Here is a 26,916-nt window from a genome sequence, read left to right on the forward strand (position 1 = left end):
GTTAAAAATCATTTCACACTTGTTCTAACATTTGATGATGCAGAAAACTGAGTAATTGTTGAATGTGGACTTATGCTCTTCCAGCATCCTCCTCTATGCCCTTTGTGGCTATACCCCTCAGTGTGGGGGAGATCAGGTCTTGGTTTATTAAAATTCTTGGTACCCCTATGTTCTCACAAAAATACGAGAGTAAAACTGCCCAATAATGGTTGGGGCATGGCTCAGTGACCTCTGGTTGGTTCTAAATTGCTCATGGACTGGGGATCATGCCATCTCAATTGCCAAGGAAAATGCCACTATAGACTGTTATCCCTCCTGGAAAAAATGTACATGTATGAAAGTCCCAAATCATGTGGCGACTCTGGTTTTGAATCACATCCCCTATGGGGATTGCAATGGGTTACCTAATAAACATGTAAAATATGTGGGACACAATAGAAAATTGGGCCAGAACATACAATGTCATGACATACGATGGACGACAGTTATCTGGCGGTCTAGATCACGGTAGGAGCCATGCCACTTTTGTGTTATAAACGGTAAGCCTTGAACACACAGACTTCAAGAGAGCTGCAGATAATTGGCTAAGGGCAAATGGTAAGCCTCAGGTAGGGTCTATGGGCATGGCTAACAGGCTGGTATATTTGCGCATTCATACTATGAATGAGAGATTAGTTAGTGAAAACTACACATTGTCTATGAGCCTCGTGTGATGCAGAGTGTTAAGGCAGCAGAAGCGCAGTCAGCTCTCACTCATGACCTGAAGGTTGCATGTTCAATCCCTGTTTGTTTAAGGTAGCTGGCTCAAGGTTGACTCAGCCTTCCATCCTTCGGAGGTCGGTGAAATAATGAGTACTCAGCTTGGTAGGGGGTAAAAAGATGACTGGGGAAGGCGATGGCAAACCACCCCCACAAAAACAGTGTGCCAAGAAAACGTTACGATTATTTAGGAGTTAATCACCAGGGGACTTTACCTTTACCTTACCTAACCTTACAGGTTGTCTAGATTAATCAAACTAATGCAATTCAAGCTTAATAGAGTGTTACTAACCAACATACTAGATTACTTTACAGCTGCCCAAGAGTGGCACATGCCAGTATGTTTGTACTTTGTCACACTTAGGGCTCATGTCCACGGGCAAAATTGAATTGCGGATTCCACCCATGGAGATGAATGGGTGTCTGCACTTAATTAAACACCTGTGGATTTGATTTCTTTTGATTTGGCAATGGATTTGATTTCTTTTGAGATGGCACGCGCGGAAGAGAAATCGCAGCATGCTCCATTTTACCAAGGATAACGCGCGGATGAGCTCCATTCATCTCTATTGGAGCGAGTGATCCGCAGTGAAGTCGTTGATTTGAAGGTTAAATTCAATTAGGAAGGTCCGTTGCGAAAATCTGCATGAAAAATCTGCACATGTCGTGAACATGAGGTCTAGGATATTCTCATGCATCAAACACCTGACTACAATTTAGCGCAAAAAGATGATTATGTTAGTTAGATGAAACCTGTGAGGGACCTCCCACACTTCTGAGTAATACTAAATAGTTCTGGCAGCATCAATAGTGGGGGTCTGGGGACGAGCCATAAATGGTATAGGATGTGACATGGCAAGGAGCCCTTATTACTACCTCACAGGCTTTTGACTTATTACTGGTGGATGTATAAGGTACTCAAAAAGCTGCTCTACAAGATAGAGCTACAATTGATGGTATTCAATCCTGGATGTAAGAAATTTGAAGGTATGAGTTCATAGACTGGTAGCATTGGAAGGGACCTCCAGGGTCATCGGGTCCAAGGCCTGCTCAGTGCAGAATTCACTAAATCATCCCAGACAGATGTCTGTCCAGCCTTTGTTTGAAGACTTCCATTGAAGAACTCACCACCTCCCGTGGTAACCTGTTCCACTCATTGATCACCCTCAGTGTCTAATATCTAATTTGTGTCTCCTCCCTTTCAGTTTCATCCTATTGCTTCTAGTCTTTCATTGTACAAATGAGAATAGGGCTGATCCCTCTGCACTGTGACAGCCCTTCAGATATTTGTAGACAGCTATTAAGTCTCCTCTCAGCCTTCTTTTTTGCAAGCTAAACATTCCCAGATCCTTTAACCGTTCCTCATAGGACATGATTTGCAGACCGCTCACCATCTTGGTAACTCTTCTCTGAACTTGCTCCAGTTTGTCTATGTCTTTTTTAAAGTGGGGTGCCCAGAACTGGACACAGTATTCCATATGAGGACTGACTAAGGAAGGGTAGAGGGGGATAAAGGTTGTTGTTTAAACCTAACTGATCATTTTGAATCTATTCAAGATACCAAAAAGTTAGTACAGGCACTTAAAGGAGATGTCCCGCGCCGAAACGGTTTTTTTTTTTTTTTAAACCCCCCCCCCCGTTCGGCGCGAGACAACCCCGATGCAGGGGTTAAAAAAACCACCCGCACAGCGCTTACCTGAATCCCGGCGGTCCGGCGTCTTCATACTCACCTTCTGAAGATGGCCGCCGGGATCCTCTGCCTCCGTGGACCGCAGCTCTTCTGTGCGGTCCACTGCCGATTCCAGCCTCCTGATTGGCTGGAATCGGCACGTGACGGGGCGGAGCTACACGGAGCCGCTCTCTGGCACGAGCGGCTCCATAGAAGACTGCTGAAGACCCGGACTGCGCAAGCGCGGCTAATTTGGCCATCGGAGGCCAAAAATTAGTCGGCTCCATGGGAACGAGGACGCCAGCAACGGAGCAGGTAAGTAAAAAACTTTTGATAACTTCTGTATGGCTCATAATTAATGCACAATGTATATTACAAAGTGCATTATTATGGCCATACAGAAGTGTATAGACCCACTTGCTGCCTCGGGACATCTCCTTTAAGCAAAATAAGGACCAGGGTTGGTTTGATTAGCTTTCCAGTTCCTGTTTTAGTGCATCTTGGCTTTGTCTACTTTTTGGTATACTGTGTGGTGTAGCGGTAAGTTGTATACTCCTTGGCTGTTGCATTCAGTGCATACCTAATCTAGTGGGTTTTGTGTAATAATTGTTTGCTCATGGTATATCTATCCCAGTACACAGAACACATGAATCTCTTGCCCTCTGACCCAGGGTTAGAATAGAGCCCTGAGGGACAGGCTGGGGCCACCCTACAAGGGTATAACCAGATGGATTGTGGATAATTCTTAGGAACGTCCATCTTCCTAGAAGTTAGGTAAGGCAACACATTCCTCATTGGCTAGCTCAAGTTTCTGTGATGAGAATGGAAATCAGACTTACTGTGGGGGCTATGTAACATGAGTAAACATACAGAAAAGGGGGGATTTGTGAGAGACGCTATACTTTTTCTATCCTCCATCTTGTCTTATAACTTGGCCTTCTCTATTTCTCTGTCTTTCCTTAGCACATATTCAGATATTATGATTGTTTCTATCACAGGAATGCCATTTACTGAGGTCTAATGGGAATCAGCTTCAATCGGCCTGAGAGAAGTCCTGCCTCTAAAGAGGCATCACTGCACTTGTTGTTTTTAACTTTTTAACCCTTTCCAATCCACTGTCTGACATCTGGAGACATTATGATCTCTGCTGTCAGAACCTATCCAACGGGTCACCTCATGCAGTACTGGCTTTAGCCAGCAGGTAGTGCCAGTGTATAATGGCAGAAAAAGAGTAAGCCCCCTAGGAAAACCAGGATACAAATTGGATTGGAAAGGGTTAATAACCAATGATAATGAATGATCATAACTTTGACATTCAGATGTGAGGCGTCTTCTACCCTTGTTTCAAATGTCTCTGTATAAATACTTCTACTGATTAATAAATGAGACAACTTCCTATCACATTCAATGCTGTGTGCGATTTGTAAGCTTTCTCAGGCTTGAGCATTAGAGATGAGCGAACATGTCCGTTACGGACACATCCGCACCCCGACACCGGCTTTGCCGAACACTGCAGTGTTCGCGCGTAAAGGTCCGGGTGCCGCCGGGGGGCGGGGAGATGCGCGGCGGCGCGGGCGGCAGTAGCGGGGAACAGGGGGGAGCCCTCTCTCTCTCCCTCTCCCCCCCACTCCCCGCCGCACCCCCCCGCGCTGCCACGGCGGCCCCCGAACTTTTTCGCCCGAACACTGAAGTGTTCGCAAAGTTCGGTGTTCGGGCGAAAAAGGGGCGGGGCCGAACGTGTTCGCTCATCTCTATTGAGCATCAACTCTTAATTTGGCCACCTGAACACATACCAACTAGCAAATATTTGCGCTAACACTAGTGTAACTTTATTTCTTGTTAGTGTATTTTTGTTCCTTTGATTATTTCTAGTCCAGTTCTTGCTTCTTAGTCTTGTACTTTATTCCTTGCTTTTTCCTTGTTTGTATCTGTCTTACCTTGCTTCTTGATTCAGCTCTGCTCAATTTACGTTTCCTGTCTCTGGGTCTTAGTGCCCTCTTATTGTTTGTGAGGGTCAGTGTTTCAGATAGGATTTCCATTAGGGATGTCTTTAGTGATACTCAGGGACTGGTCTGGTGTTAGGGTCAGCAACAGGGACAAATTAGGAGAAGAATTAGGAAAAGCAGAGTTAGGGTCAGTTATTGTCAGTTTGTTATTGTCTGTTTACCATAAGCCATCTACTCCATTACCTGATACCAACATCATCCATTTGTCCCATCATTTGATTACCATTCTGTTCCTATCTTGTATTGGTGAGTTCCTGTTCTTGCATCTTTGTTATCCAATAGTGTTGGTTCGTACTTCATATTATTGCTGCCATATAGAATGAAAATGGTGTGACAGGTGGTGATGCAGTTTTGCATACAAGCTTTAGAGGACGAGAAGGGGGAGCATGATGGTCCATCTACACGCACGCACACACACACGAAACAGTTGTAATATTAAAGCCATCTGCCTAATATTGTGTGGTTCTTCCTGGTGTTGCCAGAACAGCTGCAACCCATGCAAGGACTTCACAAAACCTCTGAAGGTTGCAGCAGATCCTTTAAGGTGTGTGTGGCCTCCATGGATCAAACTTGTTTTTCCCACAGATTTGGGAATTTGGAAGACAAGTCATTACCTTCATCTCTTTTTCCTGTTCCTGAACAGTCTCTCGTACATTTTACGGATGAGTGGCAATATATCTCACAGCCCTTTCCAGCATTTCCCACACATGTTTAATGGAATTACAGTCCGGTGAGTTTGGTGGCCAAGGCAGTGTAGACAATTCATTGCTATGTTCCTCCAACCATTCCCTAGTGATCTGAGCTCAATGACACAGAGCGCTGTCCTGTTGAAAGATGGCACTCAGGTTGGGGAAGGCTTCCTGAAAATATTGGTGGAGATGGTCAGCTAACAGGTCCCTGTAGTGTTCACTATTCAAGGATTGTGGTATGCTGACCAACAGTCCTAGGCAATGCCAGGAAATGCTCCCCAGACCACAAAACTGGCACAACCAGATACAGATCCCAACATTCATATAATGCAGTAGGAAAGAGGACTCATCACTCCAGACAACTTTCTGCTGTGTGGCCAAGGTCCACTGACATTTTTCCAGGGCCCATTCAAGGCATTGTTGGGTCCTCAGGGCACCTATGTCAGTCTTCAGCCATTGAATCCCAGTCAACGCAAGGTTTGCTGCACGTTCATTATGGAACTTCCTCACTGTTGCACTCCTGGGTGCATATTATTATATTCCACAAGACTTCTGCTCGATTTGCAACCTGATTGGTTGTTTGGGTTGGCTGATTCACAGTGATTGGTTGTTTGGGTGGCTGATTCACCAAACAACCAATCAGGTTGCGAATCGAGCAGAAGTCTTGTGGAATATAATAATATGCATCCTGGGTCAGTTGGTTCATTGGAGCAGAACATCGCTAAGATATCAGAGGTGGCACCTGATGCTTGCCTCTAGGACCAACTACACATGGCCTGTTTCTGTGTGATCTTCTATTGGATGTCTGTCCATGATTCCACCAGTCTTGGTACATCTTGATATTGTGGTTTGGGAGCAGTCAACAAGTGCGACTTTTAGAAATATTGGCTCTACCCTTCCAGGCACCAACAATCTGCCCATGGTCAAAGTCACTCAAGTCACCATGTTTACGCATTACTGCCAAATGTTGCCTTCTGCTGCACACAGGAAAGGTCAGCAAATTATCTGAGAGCAGATTTTGATCACAAGATGGCCTACTTCAGCTGTTTCTAATGTAGTGAGCATTAAAGTGTAACTCTTTGCCAAAGGAAAGAGATGGACCAATAGGTGGCGCTGTACAGTTATTGTTCCATCCTACAATTTGCATACATTTCCCAGAGGAGCTTGTGTGGCCTTGTGTCTCCTCACACCTTCTTGATGCTCTCCCTAAGGAGAAACAGTACCCTTCCCGACTTTTGCCAGAGGACAAATAGTTGTGCGTAAGGATATGTTTTTTGAGACTCAGAAGCAATCCAATTAGCCTCAAGGTACACCTGGCGGGCGGTTAGTGCATCCTTGTGTACGATATTGGAATATAAGGATTCCACATCCATGTTGGTGAGGATGGCACCATTGGGAAGGGGACCTATGTTTGATAGTTTGTTCAGTAAGTCGGGGGTTGTCCTGCGACCCTTGAATCTCAGATCATTACAGTTTTTCCTGCTTCCAACACTTCAACTCCAAGAACTGACTGATCACTCGCTGCCTGATATGCCCCCCTTTCCCCGCCAGGCGCCATTGTCACCAGATAATCCGTATTATACACTTCACCTGGCAGTGCTTTTACTGTTATGGCTGATTGGTGCTCATATTGCTAATCTCTGTTCTCGTCTTGACCTGGATGACAATATTATACATTCAGCTGTTCTAAAAAATGTATTCGTGTTGACCGCGTCCGTATAAAGCCTAAAGATATTCAACTCGTCCTGCCAAAATCAAGGCCTGAAATAGCTGTGTAGCCTTAGAAATAAACAAGTCATGGCTGACAATATATGAGGAGGCAAATACGACACCATTCGTGGGTTCTTGTGGGACTCCTCTAGACGGATGTATATTACGTGAGGGGAAACATACGCGGAATACCATTTATCCTTTTATATAGAAAAATAGGTTTGCATTGTCTGTTTTATCATAAACGGCTGGACCAATCAGCACCAAACATACCACTAAAGTAAATTAGGCGCTTCTGAAGGTTTTAGATGGGGTTCAGCCCTCCAGGACCTCATTTTCACCGAGGGCCACATCAGCCTTATGGTTGCCTTCAAATGGCCGATTGGAATTGTATAGTAAGGGCTTGTTCACATGAGCGTAATTGCGTAGCGTATTATGTGTACAATTTTTGCGCACATGATGGGCAGTGAATAGAACCCATTCATTGCAATGTTTTCGTTCACATGATCCCATTTTACAAGTGTTCTGCAATCGTGAAAAAATACTTGGCATGACCTATTTAGGTGCACATTATGCAACGCAACAGGCCATTGAAGTGAATGGGCGAGCGCAAATACGCAGTAAGTACACAGGAAATCTGCGTATTTATGCACCATGTCAATAAACCTGTCTGCGTTTTCTTGTGTGCACAAATATGCAGTGTATGTGCACATGAAACCACGCCAGAGCGGCCTAAAAACGCTGCAAAATTGCCAATACGCAGCATATTTTTACAACCGGAATTCACTTATGCCCGTGTGAACGAGCCCTAATAGTGACCCCCATAGTGGCCCCAGTAGTAACAGTGTTGCCTATATTTTCCCCAGTAGTAATAGTGACCCCATAATAGTCCCAGCACCTCTCTATTGGCCTCTGGCCGGGCAGCATCCCTCCAGGCTTTACACTCACCCTGCCTGCAGTGCCGGTCCGGCAGCAGCCGCTGCTCTGTGACCATTGAGCTGTCACCTCAGCGCAGAGATCAGCGATCACAGACACTGCACGCGCTGGGTTTCACCGGGTCGGACCTGATGCAGTTGCTTCGACCCCTATGTAATGGCTGGTGCTCCTAATTGCAAGCGCAGCTCTCATTGAAATCAGGGCCCCATTGATTTTAATAAGAGCCGTGCCTGCAATTACGAGCAGCGGCCACTATACAGGAGCCGGAACAGCGGCTTCAGATCAGACGCAGTGTATCCTGGTGGGCAGGGGCGTAACTATAGGGGATGCAGTGGATGCGGTTGCACCTCGGCCCAGGAGCCTTGGGAGGCCCATAAGGCCTCTCTTCTCCATAGAGGAAGCCCAGTACTATGAATAAAGCATTGTAGTTGGGGGCCCCATTCCAGGTTTTGCATTGGGGCCCAGGAGCTTCAAGTTACGCCTCTGCTGGTGGGTGTTGTCTAGATAACCCCATTAAGGTTTAATAATAGAAATCTTTATTTGTATATTGTCAACTTATGCCGCAGCACTTAATGCACGGCCGGCGGGTCGCATAAAATGAGGCGGTGGGCCTTGTGTTTGACATGAGTGCTTTAGATGCACCGTGCCTTTACAACGAAGCCCGACTTGGTTAAACAAGGCACGCTAATCCACGATGACAGACATTCACCGTTGCACTTTAAGAGACTACAGTTTCCTGTCTGCGTTTCTTTTGTGATGACAACCGACAAGGCACAAAGCCGGTCCCCAAAAATGTCTGCTGTGAACTTGTAGCATCCGTGCTTCTCTCTTGGAGAGCTGTGTCTCTAGCAGAAACCTTTACCTACCTGCAGCAGAGAACAAGACAGCCTGCAGCGGAGAACAAGACAGCCTGCAGTCTACCCAACAGGGTGGCCTTAGACTTCCAAGAAAATAGAACGTTTTCAGCCTTTTCATTTCTAATGTTCCACAATTATCAAACTGTTTAAAAAATAAATAGTATGTTTAATTAATCTTTAATAGTAAAAGGTTTTGTATTTTGTAGTGAAGGGTGCCCTTTATTGGATATTTTGGCTTAATATCAGTAGCATACGGTTTTTAACCACACACATAGTTAAATGAAATAGTACCATGCGTGGCGCTGGGTAATTCTGCTAGTTTTTTTTATATATATTAATCAGTTTGCTTCAATACCTCAATGTGCCACATGGTGGCAGCACTATACCTTGTAAGAAGCAATCTGACACTGGAGAGATGAACTCAAGAAAACTTCTTTATCTGCAGGGAACGAAAATCTGTCCTTGTTATGTGATGATCACGAGTGCCGGGCAGCTACACGAGCTGCTGTCATTCCGTCAGACTCAAGATGACAAGCTTTTAAATAGTTGCGCATTTATTTCCATGAGTACTATGTAATTAAAGGCAAGCTAATAGAGATGAGCGAGCATACTCGCTAAGGCTAACTACTCGAATGAGTAGTGCCTTATTCGAGTACCTGCCTCTAAAGATTCGGCTGCCGGCGGGGAAGAGCGAGGAGGAACGGAGGGGAGATCTCTCTCTCCCCCTCCGCTCCTCCCTGCTCACTCCCGCATCTCACCGCTCACCCACGCCGGCAGCCGAATCTTTAGAGACGAGCGGGCAGGTACTCGAATAAGGCACTACTCGCTCGAGTAGTTAGCCTCAGCGAGTATGCTCGCTCATCTCTACAAGCTAACCGTTAACCCCTTCATCGTCCTAGACCATCAGGAAAGTAAGCAATAAGAGATCTTCCCATTAGCCCAATCACCACCATAGATTAAAGGAGTTGTCCAAACTATTGATGGCCTATCCATAGGATAAGCCACCAATAGTAAGTTGATAGAGGTTCATTATTCGGGATCCCCCTCCGATCAGCTGTATGCTGGGCCCTTACTCTCATGCACTAAGCCGATTTCTACAGGAAGCAGACCGCTCTGTTCCCATTGCAGTGGCCAGAGTTGGTATTACATGCAAAAGCTGCTATTCACTTCATCGGGAACTTAGCCTGCAATACCAAGCCTGGCCACTGCAGTGAGAACGAAGCTTTCTGCTTCCTGCATAAATCAGCTCAGTACACAAGCACAAAGGCACGACAAACAGCTGATAAGAGGGGGTCCTGGGCGATGGTGTGAGTGGCCCAATAGAAATCATTTACACCATCACATATTACATGGACCCAATACGCCCATATAAGTGAGGCCTTATACTGTAGGCTATGATTAATTTGGTGTATTAATCCCCTAATTTCTAAAGGGCAGCGATTATGTTGGCGCTATACAACGAAAGATTCTTATTATACATCAGTTAATAATTTCTGGCACCTGTATGACGACACACGACTTGTGGCCACTTTGGACACGTCATAAATTCGGCACCATTTCCATACAAGCCCCTCTCTAGGGATGTGTTTGGTATCTTGGTCCATGGTTTCCAGCCTTCAGTGCTGCGCTCCTTTATGCACTTCCCGTATAACTGTAGTACACCCAATGTTCTTACTGTAAACGGATATTGGATGAGTCCGGGACTCGGCGACACTAATGTAAGGAGGCAGAGAATTTATTTTCACCCAGTGGTCCTGTAGCGTGCGACGGCTCTGGCTCACACAGATCTGCTAAACTTGGAGCAGCTCCCTTGTGACGTGGGATGTCCGTGGTGTGGCTGCACGCGGCCTCGCTGCCTCCTGGAGCTTTTGTTGCTTCTCACGAACAATGAGGTCGCGAAACCCTTCTCAGCAAATTATATTGTGATGGCCGCACGAGAGAGAGAGGGGCCCGCCTGCTGGAAGCTTTACAGTCGGGCTGGAGCCGGTAGTCTGTAGCGGGAGCGTTAGCTCCTCTGTTGGGGCGCCCTGTTTCATTACTAATTTCTTTTGCATTACAGTGACCCAACCGATGTGAAGGAATTACAAATTATTCTCCATTCACACCCAAAGCAGAGGGTGGCTACTTGGAACAAGACTGCAGTTTATATCCACCTGACCTGACAGGCTGTAGTATGCAGACATCATCTGAGCTCCCACAATGCACTGCTTGCTGGTAAACGGAATCCAACTAAATTAAGAAATTAGCTTTCTGCCTGATTGGAGAATAAAACATCCTATAATTCAACAGCAGCAGAGTCCACAGTTTAAAGGGCTTTTTACATGGGCGCCATGGAACATGAGTGAGTCAGAGCTCGGCCGGCCCTTCTGCACTGCCTTATGATCATCTGTGAAACGCACACGGTTTTACTACAAAAACATTATGAATAGGTAGCGTTTAACAGACCTGCAGTCTATAGTGGGTTAAACCTAGTCAAAATATATGCGTTCTCTGTGATCAAATACCTTAAAGGGGTCTTCCAGGCAGCGCCGGCTGTCAGTGCCAGGATACACCGGGGTCGGAGTGACAGCTGCTGCTCCAACCCCTGTGTAGTGGTCAGTGCTTGAAATTGCAGGCGCAGCTAATATTAATTTCAATGGGACCCCAGCCTGCAATTACAAGCGCCGGCCACTACACGGGTTGGGGCAGCAGCTGTCGCTCCGACCCGGCTGTATTCCGGCACTGACAGACGGCGCTGCCTGAAAAAAACCCTTTAAAGTACAAAAAAGTTGAACTTTAAAACTTTATTAAGGAAAAAAGCTTTACAGACGGTAGTTCACTAGTATGGGGATGGATAATTGTTAATACACTCATTTCCTATGCAGATCGCGTTCATCCCTGTTTACAGGGGCCAAGCTTTTTTTGCTCGCATAAACAATGCAATCGGGCGACATTTAGCATTTTCTTATTTGTCGGCTGATTGCTGACATGTTTACGCACCCAATAGTAAGGCAAATGATTGTTCACCCCCGTACACCGGACTGTGTAAAAGGGCCTTACAGGGGTTTCTAGTTCTATAATATTGAGCTGAGCGGGCGCATGCTGTCAGCGCCGCAATAACCCAGAGGTCGGAGAGCGGAAGCCTCCACGCTGACCTCTGTGTAGTGGCCGGTGCTGGTAACTGCAGGCACGGCTCTCATTAAAATCAATGGGGGCTGTGTCTGTAGTTACAAGCCTCGGCCACCACAAGGGAGGTCGGTGCGGAGACATCCAGTCCAAATACACAGAGGTCGGAGCATTGTTCGGCATGACCTCCGCCCCCCACTCAGAGAAAAGGAAGTAGGAGATTAGGACCCCCAGATCTGACCTAGAAAAGTATTCCTTATTGATAATTTGCATTTTGTGTCAAATGCCAGAGAATATGCGAAAACAACATTTGGTGGGACCTTCCCTAAGTGAAAAAGTTTACTTGCTATATGATTTATGACTGGTAGGTGGAGCTGTGGAGCTTTTACATGCAAACTTTTGAAAAATGTACTGTGTGCAATGTGCTTTACATGCCGTTCTAGAACAGTAATATACTGTACAGTCATTTGGCATAAACACACTTGGCCGACATGCTTATCTATTACACACCTCTAAGTATACCTATATGTTGTCCGCAATTAGAAGGGTTGTTCGCTTCAGGCAATCCTTACTTAACAATAAGCTGATGACAAAGTGTTCCCCTGCTGAAACCCCCAGCAGTCAGCTGTAATCTGTGAGGAAACCTGCCTGTAGTTGTTCAGTTTCCCTGCAGTGCCCCCACAGTCAAAATGGAGTATTACACAGTGTCCGTTCATATCATTGGGCTGTCTGTGTAATGCAGGACATGACATTCCTCCAGAGTGAAAGACACTCTTTATAACTGCTCTCCACACTAGACAAGAGATGAGGACCCTGAACAGAGCATCACCCTCTATCAAGCCAGAAATCCCCCATAAAGTGTAAGAAAATGGGCTTTCTAAACTGGACATCCCCTCTAAGGTGCGAGCATCACGTCAGATCAAGGTTGGTTTAGTAGAAAATGTGACTTTGGGTAACAAGCAAAAGAGGGTGGTGCCCCCTCCTCCTTTTTATTGAGCTTTACTAATAATTTTAAACTACATAATCCTGTCATATAGTGCCAATATAATACTGCAGTATACCGCCCACATAATCTCGCCATATGGTGCCAATGTAATACTGCAGTATACAGCCCACATAATCTCGCCATGTAGTGCCAATATAATACTGCAGTATACAGCACACATAATCTTGCCATGTAGTGCCAATATAATACTGCAGTATACCGCCCACATAATCCCACCATATAGTGCCAATATAATACTGCAGTATACACCCCACATAATCTCACCATGTAGTGCCATTATAATACTGCAGTCTACAGCCCACATAATCTCGTCATGTAGTGCCAATACAATACTGCAATATACGGCCTATATGATCTCGCCATATGGTGCCAATATAATACTGCAGTACACAGCCCACATAATCCCACCATAAAGTGCCAATATAATACTGCAGTACACAGCCCACATAATCTCGCCATGTAGTGCCATTATAATACTGCAGTCTACAGCCCACATAATCTCGCCATGCAGTGCCAATATAATACTGCAATATACAGCACACATCATCTCGCCATGTAGTGCCAATATAATACTACAGTATACAGTCCACAAAATTCTGCCATATGGTGCCAATATAATACTGCAGTATACAGCTCACATAATGTCGCCATGTAGTGCCAATATAATACTGCAGTATACAGCACACATAATCCTACAAATGTAGTGCCAATATAAAACGAAATGCAATAGACCACAGCACACATATAATCCTCCGCTAGGAGGGAGGCTTCTTCCAGACTTGACAAAGACCACCGCTCTTGGGGTCGAAACGTTGTCTGATTTTATAGGGACAATACAGAAGAACCTTTGCACTCAATGATGCGAGTTGAATACTACTACAGAGTCACTCCCCTGGGTGCTGCTACCACCAGTATTTGGATTGTCCAATGTAGTGCCAACATAATACTGCAGTATACAGCCCACATAATCCCGCCACATAGTGATAAGGTAGAGCTACAATACAGGCAGGACAAACTGGCGGGTTGTATGAACTGTGTTCTTCTGTACATTTGCAGATACAACGCATACACTGTTACCCATCTGAGATGCCCAGTACTATGTATTTAAGCCATGCAGGGGCTCAGTACACACGGCAGCCGGCGAAGCTAGATACAGCAGCAAACATGTCCATGCTGCTCTATAGTACTGAGCCACATGTGACTCTAGGTGGTGCTCTATAGCCATCTGCATATGACTTTGCTGTGTACAGTACATGATGCCTAAGGGCTCATCTGAACTACAGTTTGTTAGCACAGTGCTGACTGGCTTCATTAGCATCCAGCAGAATTATAATTACAGCTCTGGCTATAAAACTTCGTACAGTATTTACTGTAAATTATAGCTACACTGAGCAGCTCCTTTATTACACCCCCCGGCCGTCTCATGATTGGCGCTTCCCTGTGTGGAAAATCTCCCCATGACACCAGAAAGCAGCATAAAATCGCGGGACAAGTTTTCCATGAATCAGTTTCAGGCCTCGGTCACACGGACGTTTTTTCCCGCGATTTGCGCATGCGATCCGCGTAGATATAGACCCAATGCTTCGCAATGGGATCGGTCACATGTCCGCTTTTTATGCGGATGTGTGATAGATTATAGGACACAACGATTCGCAGGACGCGCCTTTCTGCGTTCTGCGATTCCTTGTGTTCTATATATGCGCTCAATCGGGCCGGCGGCAGCAGCGCCGACCCCATTGAGAACATATACTATAAAGATCGTTCTCCTCTGCCATAGCTGTAACAGCTGTGGCAGAGAAGAACGATGTTCGCACATTGAATTCATTGAAGCCAGCAATACAGCCGGCTCCATTGAAAGCAATAGGCTGCCGGCGAGCGCGGGATGAATTGTCGGGAAGGGCTTAAAAATATAAGCCCTTCCCTAAAAAACCATCCTAAAATGTGTAAAAAAAATAATAAAGTACACTCACCTTTTCCCTGCAGCCGGAGTTCAGCCGCGTCCGGCCTGCAGTTCTCCTGAACTGCTGTGTGTAGTATTTAGCAGGCGGGATTTAAAATCCCCGCCTGCTGAATGGGCTGCCTCTGATTGGTCACAGCCTCACCAAATCAGAGGCAGCTCTCACTCACCCATTCATGAATTCATGAATGGGTGAGTGAGTGCTGCCTCTGATTGGCTGAGTGCAGGGACCTATTAGAGGCAGCTCTCAGCTATTGAATGACAGCTGAGGCAGCCCATTCAGCAGGCGGGGATTTTAAATCCCTGTCTGCTGAATACTACACAGAGCAGTTCAGGAGAACTGCCGGACGGACGCGGCTGAACTCCGGCTGCAGGAAAAAGGTGAGTATACTTTTTTTTTTTTTTTTTTTACACATTTTAAGATGGTTTTCAGGGAAGGGCTTATATTTTTAAGCCCTTCCCGAAAATTCATCCCGCGCTTGCCGGCAGCCCATTGCTTTCAATGGAGCCAGCTGTACTGCCGGCTCCATTGAATTCAATGGGCGAACATCGTTCTCCTCAGCCACAGCTGTTGCAGAGGATAGTGGGCAGCGCTGGGCCGTTTCGCCGAAAACGCTGCTAGCTGCAGTTTTTTCGGCGAATCGTCGGCCCCGGTCATGCGATTTGCGGATGCGCATCCGTCATGCGATCCGCAAATCGCGCGAAAAAACGCCCGTGTGACCGAGGCCTCAGTGTGAATCCATGTTATATGGGAAAATCCAGCGATCTGAGCGACTTCCAACGAGGTCTGGTCATCAGCGCTAGACTAGCCGGGGCCCGAATGTCACTGCCAACAGCATGGGCTTTTTTTTTTGTGTGTAACGGTGTGGAGAGTATATAGAGAATGGTGGGTGTGATAGAGGAAAAACATCCAATGAAAAGGATTCTGTGGATGGAAACAACTCATTATGAAAAGGGGTCAGCGGACGATGTCAGGAATCGTTCTGACCAACAGGAGCTGTACAGTCAGGAGCAGCTGTATACAACACTGATGCTCCAACTAATGTGTTTCACTGTTCCTCAGCACGGATGGGATATATCAGCAGACAACCAGTTCCAGCACCATTGTGTGTAAGAGAAACAGAAAGCTGAGACTCCAGGGGGAAAAGAGCACAAAAATTGTATCACTGAGCAGCAGAAAAACATCTCCTGGTTAGATGGATAACGATCTCTGTTGCCCCGTGCTGATGGGAGGTCAGAATTTGGCACAAGCAGCATGAATCGATGACCCCTTCCTGTCAGCTGATCAGAACATGTCAGCACCTCCATCTAATCTGCAGCAACTACAAGAAGCTTCCTGTCCACAGGGGCCGATATTCCTGCATAACGACTTCATCCCCTAGTGGGATTTACACCACGACGACCTGCTGTGGTTCTGGAGGCCGAAGGAGTCCAACGCTCTACTAGCTGGGGGTCTCTAATAAAGTGGGCAGCGTATACATCCACTGTAAGATGAAGTTGATTGATTAGCGGTTGCCCCCATAGCTGACCATGTAGTGCCGCCACACAGTGACTTGTTGGTATTTTTATTGTTCCTTTATTTTGCTGGAGTGCCATGACATCGCAGACATCACTATTATGCAATTGAAAAAATACATAATAACAAATACATAAACTGTATATAAAATAATTTCTACGGTTTCCGGAGACCCTTGTGTGTATTTTACTACTCCGATCTAGAAAATTAAGCAGCAAAAATTGTTTTTTTTGTACAATAATCAAAAAGCTACATACATTTAAAATATAATATTAAAAGGCATCGATCTAAAATAATATTACTGCATAGAAAACTAAATTACTTTGCTACCTTTAACTAGAGTGGTCGGGGGGAGGGGGATGTATTGGAGTACAGGCTACACCATCTACCTGGAGACTTTTCCACCAATGGGAGGTAACTGAGCAAAACAACATTGTCACCCATAGCAACGGATTGGGTTTTCCTAGTGCAGTTCATAGATAAGAAGCGGTCGTTAGTTGCTAGTGGTTACAGCATGTTTTTGTACACAGTTAACCAGGCATTGGTATCCTTTAGGCCAGCGTTTCCCAACTCCAAGTCCCCAGCCCCAACAGGTCACGTTTTCAGGATATCCTATAGTAAGACCACCGACAATAATTATATTACCTGTGTAATACTGAGGAAATCCTGAAAACATGACCTGTTGGGGGCGCTGAGGACGAGTTGGGGAACACTGCTTTAAGCACACCTCTAAATTCCTCATTTAAAGCTCCGCCCTTGATCCACCTGCATCACCTATTTTAACTACATTTGCATAAGCCCCACCCCCTGTGAGGCCTATTTCAAGGGACAATCCAATAAAAAATAGAAGGATTGGGAGGCATGCTTTAAAGGGGTTGTCCAGTTACCGCACAACTTCGCTATAATAGGGCTGGAAGGGTTAAAATAATAAACAACCCTACTTACCCCTCCATGACCGCCGGTATCCAGCACTGTAGTCCTGCTGTGCTCCTGGTAGTTGTTGTGATCGCTGACCTCACAGGAACTCAGGTTACCGCTGCAGCCAGTGAGAGCGCCAATGCCAGGAGCACTAGCGGTGACGCTATAGCCTCTCATTGGCTGCAGCTGTCACCTGAGTTCCTATGATGTCGGTGATCCCAACAACCACTGGGACCACAGCGCTGGATCTCGATGACCATAGAGTGGTAAGTATGTTTCAGGTTATTATTTTAACCCCTTCAGCCCTACTGAAGCAGATAGCCAGACAACCCCTTTTTAAAGGAACATTTTCCCTTAGTTGATTGAACTTTTTATCTGTCTCTTAAACGTTTGGGCCACTTTTAGAGGAGTCTCTACAAATGAGTATTAAAGGGGTTGTCTGAGACCTGTACTATTGAGGACCTAAAAAGTAAAAGGTCCAAAAGTTCTGGACAGCCCCTTTAACACTTATCTGTAAAGACTCCCCTAAAAGTGGCCAATACCTTTAAGTTAAATATGCCTTCTGCTAAAGCTGGGTGACAAGGAGTGTCTGCCAATATGGCGTCCATATGAGTTGGCACCCAGCATTCCCACATCCATGAAAAACAAATCTTTGATTCATCCCCTTGCTCCAGTTTTGCTACATAATGACACAGATTTGCATTCACGCTGCGTGACAACCCCTGAAGAAGCTGCTTTAAAGGTAGGTTCATCATGTGACACTTTATATCTAGAGATCATCTACATATAAAGTTGGGTCACTTTGTAAATACATTTCACTATTTATCTTGCACCCTTACAAGTCTACGGAGCTCTAGAGGGCGGCCATTTTGGTAGTCACCCAGCTTGCCAGAAACGATTATTTTTGGATCTTCGGGAGAAATGTTTTATGGCGTCTCACAGTGGTATCTGTTTGTATGCTACTAAATGAGGATATTAGTGCAGAAGTCTTCCATTTTTTGGGTACTATTTTAGCAAATTGCTAACTTGACCACGATAAATGCTAAGAGGAATCGGCGGTTTCTTATCAAAAAAGTATAAAATAACTTCATTTTCTGATACAGAAGAACTCATACGTGTGATATCCAGCATTAGTAATATTAGGAGGCAGTGCTGTATGAGCGATCGTCCTTGTCTTGTGTCACATCTTCTGAGACTGACTCTTGCACATTGTCAGTATTTGCTTTAGCACCTTCTGAACGTCTTCATCCATTTGGCCCTGGTGAGGAAAAGCTACAGTTAGAAGGCGGTGATAAAATATGGGGGGTTAGTGGATCTAAGGCTGACCATAAGCCAGATCTGATGGGACAATCTAATGTCAATGATGATGGTGCCCAAATCTCTAGAAGGTTCCAACCCAACAGAGGACAAATTTTGTACTGGCCAAACATAAGTGGTGCCAGAGTTGAGCTTCGAGCTGCCAGCCGACCCATCATTTCCCTAAGAACCATCACAAGGCTATGGCCAGCTCTATTAATTCATACGGTCTGCTTTCCACAGTGATTAAGTGGGTTGTCCGAGTTATCAAAGGGCAGCCTAAGGGGTCCCCCATGGTGTAAAATAACAAAGCAGCTGATGCTCACTTCTCCATGCTTGCCCCCTACTGCCAGCTCTAGCCTTCGCCGCGCGAGTCTGTGATATCCTGTAAACCTGCCGCTGCAGCCAATGAGAGCTGATAATTGCTACCCGCAGTCATTGGCTACAGCAGCTTGTTTGTAGATAGCTGAGGCTGACTGCAGCCTCTAAAGAGGACGTTCATATGGAGACTGGAGCCGATGGTGGGGGACGAGCGGGGAGGGGTATCTGCTGTTTTGTTATTTTACACCATTGAGGACCCCTTAGGATGCCCTATCATAACTCAGACAACCCCTTTAAAGGAGTTGTGCCAACATTCAGACTGCAGGGGCCTGATGAGATGCCACTGCAGGCCAAATGTACTACAGGATGGCCAATCACATGAATGGCCATCCTGTAATATAAGGACGCCACAAGGTCCGCCTGGATGGGAGCCACAGTTACACTGGGGGGGGGGGGGGGGGGGGGGGGGGGGGGGGAGCTCAAGCTTTATGAAGTTCATATGCCCTAGTGCCATCTTGGCCCAACCCCTTTGAAGCCACTGATCTCCACTGATTTTATGGGTATGCTCACCTTTGAGCACCGTATTACTGTTTATAAATATATTTCTGGTGGTCTCAGGGAGCTTTTACTGTTCTTGTTCTCCAGAGCTTCACTCACATTTCTTCTGTTGAAGCAGTGGACTGTTGTCATTACTTAGATCTCATTGTCACTCCTATTCCCAAGTAAGACTAAATCCAGCCTATTCTAAGTGGCAGACAACCCCCTGATCAATATATATTATATATATATTTCAGGTTAACCCTCGTTCTGCCTAGCTGACCACCCTGTTAGCTCCTGGAGCTACATCTATAGATGTGGTCAAGGGAAATCTAATCTCCTTCCCAGTAGACCGCTTTGTCGTGTTACACTGTCTGTGTTATAGATCTCTTCCATTCCAGTAACAGGAAATGAAAGATGGCCATCCAAATATCCCAGGGGTGTCCCACTTGTGGTCATGAGGGGTCCCACACAACCCCCTCTGTACAATACATGCCCCTAGTAATGCGGCATGTTACCTGGACAGCGTAGAGCAGATGCATCCTGTAAACTGATACGATTTCTTGGTGCTGCTTCTTGGTTTCCTAAAAGAGTTAAATATTAAATTTGTGAAAACTACGATAAAATGAGCAAATCTTCATTTCGTACTTAAAAACCAAACATATCCTGAAAGTAATCCTTTCCTTAAAGGACACTAAAATTTCTGAGTCTACAGATTATTGGAAAAGAGAATACGTAAATACAGGTTATATAACCAAAAGTATGTGAACCCCCTCAAAATTACTGAGTTCAGATCTTTCAGTCACAGCCATTATTACAAGGTGCATTAAATCACCGCTGTGTACCATACAGACTATAAGGCCGCTTCACACGGGCGAGAAAATCGCGCAAGATTTGTGCGTTGCGAGATGCATGAATGGGGTCCTACACGTGAGCGACGGTTTCCTGCACGGCACTGCGATGCGATGAAAGAAATAAATCACAGCATGTTCTATCTTTCTGTGCGCTCTCGCATCGCCTGTTGTTTTCAAGGGGTCGTCGGCAGCATCGTACCACGTGCTGGGCGCAGGCGACGCGATGTCTCCCACTGTAAACTATGGGAAACTATGCCAGCATCGCTACATCCCCGAAGTGATGAGAGGCGCCTCGCATCATAGAGAATTCACATGGTGGGGATCGTAATATGCGGGCGGGATTCACAGTTCCATATCATGCTTGCCCTTGTGAACTGAACGCAAGACATACTCCAGACTTAGCCAATAAAAGTTAGGAAAAAAAAAACATTTTATACTAATTAAAACTTTCCTGGTGGTCTGAGGAGGAGGAGGGGTCAGTGTCACTAACTTTAGTAGTCCAGTGTAGCGCCTCCTTTGTATTCCAGGGTAGGTGCAGGGAGGGGGGACAGACAACAACCCTCTCCTGTACGGCTATGTGCGCACACAGTGGAACGTTTCTGTGTGTGATTTTGCACCAATCGCTGCGCATGATTTTAATTATGGTTTTCACTTTCCGCTATACAAATTAATAGCTTTTCTGCAACAGATAAAGCATCCTCTGACGTTTAGAATCCACATAAAGACTATTTTCTGCGGATTTTTCCATTTCGTTAAAATGGAATTTGTATATGCATTTTGCAACCGAAACCCCCACAACAATTCTGCTATGTGTGAACTCACCCTAAGGCCATTGTACAGGAGCAGACAGAGCCTGACAGGTCATCCCAGTGATAAGCGTTCCTCGGCTTCTACACAGGAACGAGCATCACTCAGCGAAGCGGACCGGTGATCGTTCCAGCCGCCCGCATCCATTCACAGTAAGCAGGCCACTATTCATTAATGAGAGCCTGCCTGTTTACTTGGGTCGAACAAATGAAAAGCGGGCTAATGCACGTTGGTTGGTCAGGACTCCTGAACTCCTGGAATGTCAGGGGAACAAGCAGTGATACGGCAGCCTCTCATTGGCTGCAGCGGTCACCTGATTTCCTATGACATTATCTGCTACAATGAACGCCTGGACCCCAGCATGGCTGCAGCGCTGGATCTCGGCGGCAACGAAGAGTTAATTATAGTTCACTTTATTATTTGAATACAGGGGGTCCTGTTGAAGTAGGGGTGTCGAGTAACTGGACAACCCCTTTAAAAGCTCAGCGACTGTAAACATGGCACTGTCATAGGATGTTGCCTTTGCTATGAGTCAGGTCACATGAAACTTCTGATCTGCTTTATTTGCCCCGGTCCCCATATTAATGGGACAAATGTGGATGCAGGAGCCAGACGTATACACATCTTGCCTATGTATTAGGCGGTGAGATAGATATGGAAAAGTAGGACTTACCACCAACTGGGTCTGTAGGTGTTTGACCTGCTGCTGTAGAGAGTCCAGTTGCTGGCTCTGCCGCTTGGGAGTGCTTGTGGTGAACGACAGCTGGGAAAGGCTGTTTAGTGCATCCTTGAGTTTGCTCACTTCCTTCGAGAGCTCATTTATCTGGAAGATCATGTAGTCGCCTCAGTAAAGCTTCTAGTACAGTGTGTGACATACGTAGTTCAAGCGTAGATGTAGGGGCAGGCTGACCCACCAGAGTACTGGAGGATCTTCTGGGGGCCCAGGCTCTGACACAGTGATGGACACCAAAGATCTAGCAGAAGACAACTCCATTGACTTTGGAACGATCACCTCCCACTTGGGTTTATTTCTTATGGGATGATGAGTAATAACCTAATAGATCCTACTGCTTATAACACAGACTATGATGTGATTATAAGTGGACATATACATGTTCTGTAAAGATGGAGGGTGGGCACAAGAGTCATCTCCCTCAGAGGTCCTCACTGATTGCTGTTCACACTATATATGACCTGGAGTTGTCTAAAGTTGGACATATCGCTTATTCTTGTAACTTCTAGATAAAACTTTAATGGGGTCCCTTCTTTATTGTCTGTTATTGCATCATAGGCTTACACCCATGGCAGTCCTGGGGGCCTTTATTGGGCTCCTAGCTGCACTGGCAAGCCATCAGTACACTCTATGATTTTATTGTGAGGTGCTAATAGACTAACAGTGCAAGTCAGCTCTTTTGTGTCAAACTCCTTAGATGCCATGGTTGCTACTGAGTGCAACATCTAAGGGGTTTTCCGGCAGCAAACTATTGATGACCTATCCTTAGAATAGGTCATCAAGAGTTGAGTGGTGAGGTCCGTCACTCAGGATCCCTGTCAATCTGCTCATTGAAGAGGTTGCAGTGCTCTGGTGAGCACTGATCTCACATTCATCGGTCACATGGCCTAAGAGTAGCTCTGTCCCATTCGAGTTAATCCGATTGAGCTGACTGTTGGGGATCCTGAGGGCAGACCCCCGTTGATCAACTACTGATGACGTATTCTGAGGATAAGTCATCAATAGTTTGCTGCCGGAAAACCCCTTAGATGCTGCACTCAATAGCAACCATGGCATCTAAGAAGTTTGACAGAAAGAGCGGACTTGCTCAATTACAGGTCACCGGCTCATAAGAACACACCTTCTGTACCCACGTGATCACAAAGATGAAGTATTACACATTATTCTCTGCAATTAGGATGTGATCCTATGTCCTCTGCGAAAGAGGACTGATTAAAGTATTTTGATGGGTCAGTTATGTCACACGCTGAACCATCTCACTCCTAGGTATCAGGAACGGTCATTAATTTCAGTAGAGAGGAGGTTGTTCTCTCAGGTCAGCTCACCATTAAAAGGGTTTTCCGGAGATTTAAAATAGCTTCACAATCGCTTGTCCTTCCTGGTTGCTGCTGATCAGGACATGTGACTGCTGCATCCAATCACTGGTCACAGCAGTGACCTTCTATAACCAGTGATTGGCTGCAGCAGTCACATGTGCTGGTCAGCAGCAACCATGAAGGACCCAGTGGTTGTTAAACAATTTTAAAGGGGTTTTCTGGGATTTAAAAAAAGGTTAGACAGCCTTAGAAAAAAAGAAAAATTTGAATACACACCTATCCCCATCACTCCCCATCCAGCACTACAGCCACGATGCCCACCGCACGGAACCCAGAAGAAACGGCAGGTGGCCACATGCAGTTCATTCTGTACATGACCGCTCAGCCACTTGGAGGCTTCAGCAGTCATAGAATAATCACTGCTGAAGTCTGTGAATGGTTGAGTGGTCACATGCATGATGAACAGCACATGATCGCCTGCCATCTTTCCGGGTTCAGTGCGGTGGGCACCGAGGCTGCAGCACTGGACGGGGAGCCGCTGGGATAGGGGAGTATTCAATTTTTCTTTAATTTTACTGCTGCTTAACCTTTTTTTATGTCCTGGAAAATCCCTAATACCAGTACTCGAATCCATGGCATTGGTGGAGGCCGTGGCTCCTCGCCACCAAAGTATAACTCTTATATCAAAAACTCCATAATAAAAAAAAATCCCAAATCCCCAAAACTGTTCACCAACCTTTTTGTCTTTGTCTTCATCTACTTTTGAGGTATTTTCCGACAACCTCTTCATCTCGGTCAGATCTTCCTGCACTTTGCTGTACCTCCTCCTAATCTCTCCGAGCTCGTGCTCCTTGTTTTGGATCTGTTCTTTTATAGAGTCCTTTTCTTCTTTTACTTGTAACAATTCCCTTTTAACCTGCTCATTCTCCATAGAAAATGTCTCTCTTTCCTTCTCCAGGTCGCTCACTCGAGTAGATAAGGCGCTGATGTCGTCTTCTAGAGATACTTGCCGCTCGGCAAGTAATTGTTTGGTGACTGTGGCTTCCTGGACCATAGACCTTTCTTGCTGCAGCTCATCTTGTAGACTCTTTATTCTGGCTTCCTGGGTAGCGATCTGTTCTCTCAACTGGTTCCTTTCCATTTCCAGATTTTCTATGCTATGTCTAAGATCGTCAATGACTTGCGTATGTTCAAATCCTGACGTTTGTCCCTTCTCCTTGTCCAACTGTTGCTTCAGCTCACATACTTCTTCCAATATTCTGGCATGCTGGGAGGCCAAATCCACTAAGTCGTTCTCCACTTTCTCTTTGCTTTCTTCGACTTCTTGCAAAAGTTTTGCATGTTCTTCCTTATGGATGAAATCTGACGATACATCTGGCGATGCTTGCCTCGTCTTCTCAACTTCCGCCTGGGCTTCACTGTATAACAGAGACAACTCATTCACTTGTTTGGTCAAGTCCTCGATGGTTTTTGTCATGTCCTCCTCCACTTGCCCATTTTCCACCGGAGACCTCGGCCTCGTTTTGCTTTCTAATTCCTTCTGTAAACTATTAATTTCTTCCAGTAATCCTTGCTGCTTCACATTAAGTTTGGCGTTCTCCTCGTTCAGTTGCTCGATGACGGCACAGTAAGATTTCTCCATCTCTTCTTGCTTCTCTATGGGCACCAGGTTGACGATACTTTGGGTAACAACGTCTATCTGGTGCCTCAAATCATTCATCTCGTTCTCTTTCCTTTCGCTTTCCGCTAGGACCTCCTGGTATTCTCTCTTCAGAGCTTCAAATTCTTCCAACACCAATAAACTTTCCTCGCTCGTTTTGACGACTCCATCTTCTTCTTGCTCCGCTCTTGACATCCTGTGTAGATTTGGCTTGAAGCAAATGTCTTGTTTCATATCGCTAGGTGATCCCTGAGACTGAACGTCTATATCTGATGCCAACTCTGTAGTTTCCGTACTGATGGACTCTCTTCTGCTCAATTGGATCTGGGCTTCCAAGCTCTTCCTTTTTGTCTCGGACTCCTCCAATTTCATTTTCATGTCTTCAATGGTTTTTTCCAGTAATTTCAGTTTGTGTTCGTTGTTAACAATTTCAATCTGGGACTCGAAAGACATATTGGAGTGATCGGAAATGACTGCTGGTGATTGTGCATCTTGATTTTTGGCAATAGATAGGTTTACATCAGTCTGTGTAGAGTGGAAAGAGTCAGCGCTAATATCTGTTATTGCCTCAATAGCTTTCTCCTGCAAACAAATGATATGAATAAGCATTTTATTATTGTTATGCAGAATATTAGATACATTGTGCATACCTACAGTTCTCAGAATTCCAACTAGATAGACGTACTTAACCCCTTATAGTTGCAGATGTTTTTTCATTTCCAGTTTCTTCACCCTACCTTCAAAAAAATCATAACTTTTATCCACCCATCGACATCGCTGTCTGAGGGTTTGTTTTTTGTGGGACGAATTGTATTTTCCAATGGGGTATTTAATGTACCATATAATGCACTGAAAACGTTTAGACCGCCTGCAGACGGCCGGGTCGGATCCGGCTGCGAGAATTCTCGCAGCGGGACCCGAACTGAGCGTCTGCAGAGAGTAGTGCGGGCACTCACCTCTCCCGCGGCCCCGGCTCTTTCATGTGCCGACTGCCGGGCAGCCAGCGCATGCGCAGAGCAGGGCCGGTGAGAAATAGAAATAGAGCATGCCGCGATTTGTTTGCCGCGCAAGATTTCGCACGGCCAAATCGCGGCTGTCTGCATAGGATTGCGTTTGTTAACGCGATCCTATGGCAGCTTCCAGGGGCGGAAATTCCGCGGCCTTATTCTGTGAGACAGTACGATTGTGGCGATAAATTTATTTAGGGTTTTTCTTGCTGTACTACTCTTAAAAATTAAAATATCTTTTCTGAAAATGTGTATATATTATATGTATTTTCTGCCACCATCTTCTGTCAGCCATAACCTTTTTATCCTCCTGACGATATAGTTGTGTGAGGGCTCCTCTTTTGCGAGACGACTTGTGGTTTCTATTGGTATCATTAGAGACATCTCTCCCACCATCTAGTTATACTCAGAACTGTGACTGTAGCATCCTCTATGTCTGGAGGAAAGAAGTTTTCTACACAGACATAGAAGGGGGTTCTTTACTGTAAGAGCAGTGAGACTATGGAACTCTCTGCCTGAGGATGTGGTGATGACAAATTTGATAAAAGAGTTCAAGAAACACCTGAACGCCGTTCTTGAGCGATACAAAATGATAGGTTATAATTAGAGATGAGCGAGCACCAAAATGCTCGAGTGCTCGTTACTCGAGTCGAACTTTCAGTGATGCTCGAGAGTTCGTTTCGCGTAACGAACCCCATTGAAGTCATGAATTCATAAATGGGTGAGTGAGTGCTGCCTCTGATTGGCTCAGCGCAGCTCTCAGCTAAATGACAGCTGAGCTGAGCCAATCAGTGGCAGCACTCACTCACCCATTCATGAATGAGTGTGAGTGAGAGCTGCCTCTGATTGGTCAGGCTGTGACCAATCAGAGGCAGCTCATTCAGCAGGCGGGGATTTTAAATCCCCGGCCGCTGAATACTACAGAGAGCAGTTCAGGAGAACTGCCAGCTGGACGCAGCTAAGCTCCGTCTGCCGGGACCAGGTGAGTATATATATATTTTTTTATTTTTACACATTTCTGGATGAATTGCAGGAAAGGGCTTATATATTTAAGCCCTTCCTGAAAATTCATTGTGCGATCGCCGGCAGCCCATTGCTTTCAATGGAGCCGGCTGTATTGCCGGCTCCATTGAATTTAATGGGCTAACATCGTTCTGCCGGGACAAGGTGAGTATATATTTTTTTTTTTTACTTTTTACACATTTCTGGATGAATTTCAGGTAAGGGCTTATATTTTTAAGCCCTTCCCGAAAATTC

The 26,916-nt window shown here is 45.6% G+C and overlaps 1 protein-coding gene across 2 annotated transcripts in view; it reads right to left on the reverse strand.

Moving 5' to 3' along the window:
- Positions 1 to 16,254: 16,254 nt before the first annotated feature.
- RAI14 (retinoic acid induced 14) overlaps positions 16,255 to 26,916 on the reverse strand; it is a 137,743-nt gene continuing 127,081 nt past the window's right edge. For both annotated transcript variants that reach the window (XM_066602463.1, XM_066602462.1), the window contains 4 exons: positions 23,729 to 25,234; positions 21,617 to 21,766; positions 19,801 to 19,866; positions 16,255 to 18,386 (listed from right to left, as the gene is read on the reverse strand). In XM_066602463.1, the coding sequence (XP_066458560.1) occupies positions 18,309 to 18,386; positions 19,801 to 19,866; positions 21,617 to 21,766; positions 23,729 to 25,234 (1,800 nt within the window). In that variant the 3' untranslated portion in view covers positions 16,255 to 18,308. The remainder of the gene's footprint in view (positions 18,387 to 19,800; positions 19,867 to 21,616; positions 21,767 to 23,728; positions 25,235 to 26,916) is intronic.

The sequence above is a fragment of the Eleutherodactylus coqui genome, chromosome 5, assembly GCF_035609145.1.
Source record: "Eleutherodactylus coqui strain aEleCoq1 chromosome 5, aEleCoq1.hap1, whole genome shotgun sequence".
NCBI lineage: Eukaryota > Metazoa > Chordata > Amphibia > Anura > Eleutherodactylidae > Eleutherodactylus > Eleutherodactylus coqui.